Source organism: Gadus morhua, chromosome 9, assembly GCF_902167405.1.
Source record: "Gadus morhua chromosome 9, gadMor3.0, whole genome shotgun sequence".
NCBI lineage: Eukaryota > Metazoa > Chordata > Actinopteri > Gadiformes > Gadidae > Gadus > Gadus morhua.
This window is the reverse complement of record NC_044056.1, coordinates 20084477-20089476: the sequence shown is the minus strand read 5'-3', so window position 1 is coordinate 20089476 and position 5000 is coordinate 20084477. Positions and strand designations below refer to the sequence as shown.

General features: G+C 48.6%; 1 protein-coding gene across 1 annotated transcript in view; it reads right to left on the bottom strand.

Annotated features, from left to right (window-relative positions):
• The window catches only part of mctp2a (multiple C2 domains, transmembrane 2a), a gene marked incomplete in the record, with an annotated part of 42006 nt that overhangs the window by 8543 nt on the left and 28463 nt on the right, over positions 1–5000 (bottom strand). Inside the window, 1 exon segment of the mRNA XM_030365365.1 lies at positions 3571–3612. Within this exon segment, the coding sequence (XP_030221225.1) occupies positions 3571–3612 (42 nt within the window).

Here is a 5000-nt window from a genome sequence, read left to right as displayed (position 1 = left end):
CCCATTTGTGTCCAGTCCTTCCACCCAGACAGGGAAAGAGATTACAAGAAATTCTTCCAAAAAGCCCATAAATACACAAACTACTCCCACTAAGAATGAAAAGAGCCTGGGAGACTGGGAAAGTTGTAATGTGTACTGATGAAAAAAGCTGTGTCAAATCATAATCTCCTTTCAGATGAGATTGTTAAAAAAGCGCATTTTCTAGGTGGCATAATGGAGAACAGATTTGATCCGAAGTTAAATGGCAAACACGCGCTCTCTCGTCGCATGCAGAGCGCCATCAAAGGCGGCTGCCAAAAGCTCATTTAACACAGCTTTCATTTAAACACACGACGACAACCACATCTGAATATTCAATCGAATCCCGTCTCAATATTCGTCTCTCTTTTCTATATTTTACAAAAAGCAAGTGCGGAACCTTAATGCACAACACCTGCGTTTCTCTAGAGTAAGCACATGGGGATGGAGGAATGAGCAAACAATATAAATAGGGCAGGGCCAGGTTTGGGTAGCGCTAGCTTTCAGAGCCGCAGTATGCCCCACACATGGCCGTGACACAGGCAGTCTGTCTGCTCTGAAGGAGACCCAGAGGTGAGGGCGCGTCCGTGGGGGTGAGAGATAGAGTAACCCCCCTGGCCTAGTCTGGTACCCCTGAGACCCCCCTCCCCGCTAAACAAACATACACACACACACACACACACACACACACACACACACACACACACACACACACACACACACACACACACACACACACACACACACACACACACACACACACACACACACACACACACACACACACACACACACACACACAGCTCTCCAGGGGCCAGAGGAGCGATGCTACAGCCCCAGCACACACCAGCCAGGGGGTGATGGACCCCCCCACCGGCCCCCTCACACACACACACACACACACACACACACACACACACACACACACACACACACACACACACACACACACACACACACACACACACACACACACACACACAGCCCTTCTTTGGGTTTCTTCCTCTTCCCCAGCTCCTTTGTACTCTGAGATCTATGGAGTTGTGTGCGGCCTCTCTTGTTACGTTGTGTTATGATTAAATATTGTCTATCTGCACAATTGATACCTGAGGCCAAAGGGAAGTCACTTTGCCCACACATAATTTGTAAGCTGTCTGGTTCCTATCCCCCCCACTGCACCCCGTCACCCTGGAGGACAGATTAGTTCACAGAGAGAGAGAGAGAGGGAGGGGGAGAGAGAGAGAGAGAGAGAGAGAGAGAGAGAGAGAGAGAGAGAGAGAGAGAGAGAGAGAGAGAGAGAGAGAGAGAGAGAGAGGAGGAGAGGGAGAGAGAGAGAGAGAGAGAGAGAGAGAGAGAGAGAGGAAGAGAGGGAGAGAGAGAGAGAGAGAGAGAGAGAGAGAGAGAGAGAGAGAGAGAGAGAGAGAGAGAGAGAGAGAGAGAGGGGGAATCTGTTCCGTGTTATCCTGCTGTAACACTGTCTTGCCTTTCGCCTCTCCTTAGCGTCATGCCTCAGTGTTCGGGCCGCGCATGACTTGAGGTTTACATTCCTTCTGTCCTCCAGGGGCCGAAGAAGAAGAAGGAGAAGAAGTAGAAAACCACAGAGGCTGAGTGGTAGTCATAACCAGCTCGGAGGGAACCAGGCCTTATTCCCCGAGTGTTACAGGAGAGACTGGGGAGGAGGAACGCAGAAGCGCTTGAAGTCCGCGCAGTGCACGGTGATCACACTTTAACCCCTGGAATATGTTCCAGAGCAGGGCCGTTGATAGAAGGTGTAAGAGTACCCCGCCTGATCTGTCGACGCGATAACGCCTCATAGTGACAGTGAGGCAATAACAAGACTCTCCAATAAGCCACTTTGTATTAAAAGTGACAGCTTAAAACAAACAGGGCTGACTACTTAATTAGTAAATGAAAGGAGAGATCTCGTTTTCCTCTGAGACTGGGAGAAGGCTTGGGTGACTGCAGAATAAAAAAACTTGGAGGTCAGTACAGAGTTCTCCTGGCAGTGTTAAAAAATTCATGTTGAATTCCTGCAACAACGCATATTTAATAAAAACGTGTTTTCAGGTTTATATTTCTGAGTATGGGGTACATACTCCCATTCTGTGAATCTGTACAACTCAAGTCACTGTGTAAATAAATTCAATATTCATGGAAAACATTTGATCCAGTATGATGCTCCGGTTTTGTTTAAGCACCAGATTGCCTGGCTGCTCACTATCACAACACAACATGTCTTATACCTACTGCGAGTGTGTGTGTGTGTGTGTGTGTGTGTGTGTGTGTGTGTGTCTACGTGTGTGGAGGTGTGCGTGTGTGTGTGTGTTCACGCAGACATATCATGAGAGTTGTCATCCTGTGAATTAGTCCCATCCTTTCATACTGGATTTGCCAGATAGGCGTGTGCGTTGAACAGGGGCTGCCGTACTCTCTCCCTGCGTCGCCCCAGGTCACGGCAGCAGAATATATTGAACGCATTATGGATATGAATCCCGGGCCGAGACAGGCAGCGGCGGGGTCATCGCTCGCAGGCTTTGGCTTTAGTTCCACACTTCATTGTCATAAAAGCAATAATACGCACGGCTGTTAACTCCTCCCCCTGCAGGAAACCGGTGGGAAGGGTGCAATTGAAAATGTTCCGTGAGACCGAGGAAAATTGCTGTAAATATTTGTTTAGTCTATTTGTGTTGTACTTTCTTTAGCGAGGGGGGGGGGGGCGGGGGCGTATTCTAACCTATTTTTCCCAAAAAACAATGCCCAAGTTGTTACTCTGGGATACATAACTTGCGGAATAATAAATGACGACAGAGGAATGTAAATTCACTGATTTAACAGTTTACAGTTAACATGAGTTGATTTGTTACATTTATTCCCCCCCCCAGTAACCATCCTGTTTAGACAAGCCGTGAGTAAGGAGTGCCGGCGCTTTTATCCCTAACGGTGGCGAAGCCGAGCTAATGATGCAGTTTTATGTTGATTTATAGATTTTCAAAAGGCTGGAATGCAGCAGCGAGCCCTATTTGTAGAGCGCCCAAATACCCGGTGGAATAGACCAGAGAGGAAGATGCAGGGGAAAGTGTTCACAAGCGATTACCGTTTCATATGGCTGTCCTAAATCCGGATGCATTTAAATATTCTATTCCTGGGTCAAAATGAGCTTGTGAGAACATTTGTCATTCTAATGATTAAAAGGAGCTAAAGTACACCTTGAATAACGGGGGTAAGAATATTTTCTTTGGGCGACTTTTTTATCCCCTTTTCAATTTGCCTTAAAATGAAAAACGACATTTAGTTTTGCTGCCCACGTTTTGTCTTTAAATACATGACGTTACTAGTGATTGAACAGGAAAATATAATAAAAACTGAAGATTTCCGCTTCAGTTGAATACATCTTTGGAGTGCTCCAAAAGGTGAATTGGGCAAAACATGGAACACACCCATGGAACATTGATCTGAGCTTTTCCCTCACACACACATGGAGGAGAGTGTCAGCCATAAAGGGAAGGGACCCATCCTTAATTAAAGCAGGCGCAGAGAGGCGGATCAAAATACCTTATCATCTTCCTCCTCGTCGTCGGTCATGTTCATGTTGACCTGGGGAGGAGAAAGGGAGAAGGGTACAGGGTGATTTCAGAGGACAGGACACATGGGCGCCGGCACTGGACGCAACAAAACACCTCCTAATGAAATTCTCCCCCGGTACATCCACCCATATCGGGAGAGGCCTGGTTTCCATGGAGACGGCATCGCGGGGGTGACCTCACACAAAAGCCTCAGCCTCGTGCGAGCGCTGTCACCGCGGAGCAATCTCGTCTCTCTGGAACGCGGGCGAACGCAGAGCGGCAGGAGGGACAAAACAACCCCCAAAGAAAAACCTTCAACGTTTAATTTGGATGCTGTTGCTTAGATCACTTTGAATCGAGTCGTCTCCGACCCGGGCTGTGTGACACAGAGAGGGGCCGGGAGCCTGTCGGGGGGGGGGGTCACAGTGAGGCAACCCCGGAGGTTCCAGCGCCACGGCAGGCTGGCCCGAGGTAGTGGCCCAGGCCACGCCGTGTTTACAGCCACCAACACACACCGACTGGTGGGGGGCAACACCGGTACCCTTGCTTTGAACCCATACGAAAGAGGGTTCAGAAAGACTGACTTTGGCTGCTTTATGACTACTGAGTCCCAGCAGAACAGTACCGTACAGACTAAACAGTAATGTTAGCACGTTGATGGATATTATAAACACCATACATTGTTCTGGATCAATGCCTGTGCCCCAACTTGTGATTTAGTGATGGTGTGTTTGTATTTGCCTGCATGTGTTTATGTTTAAGAGTGCACAGTATGTGTGTTTGTGTGTGTGTGTATGGATGTATTTTCATATGGTTGCTTTGCAAGTGTGTGGTCTGTTTGTGTGTATGTGTGAGCGTGAGGGTATACCGGACTGGATACCTGTGTGTCTATACATCTATGATTGTGTACGTATGTTCGTTTAAGGCCTTGTTTGTGTGTGTGTGTGTGTGTGTGTGTGTGTGTGTGTGTGTCTGTGTTTGTGTGTGTGTGCGTGCGTGTGTGTGCCACTCACCAGGTCCTGGTTGGAGCTGGCCCGGCCGGCCCCCAGGTGGTAGTAGTTCCATCCGATGAGCAGCAGCAGGAAGAGGGGCAGCATGAAGACCTCGAGGTGCCACACGGTCAGCAGGAAGATCTGAGGAGGCATCATTAAAGTCACAACTCACACAGCTCTGTGCCGCTCGCTCCCCGCTCAGACTCAAAGCCTGGTACTCCGAGTGCCCTCCCTGCCTACACCCCAAATAAAAGACCCGGCCAAGCCACAGAGGACGGCCGCAAAGTCGCAGAGTTCAAACAGAAAGTACAAGGGACGTTTGATTTTCTCCGGCGTAACTTTTTTTAATACCTTCAAATCCTATTTACGAACACAGACGGCAGGGAGTGTTGGCGAGTTTTGTGTGTCGGGGATAAAGTGAGTGAGG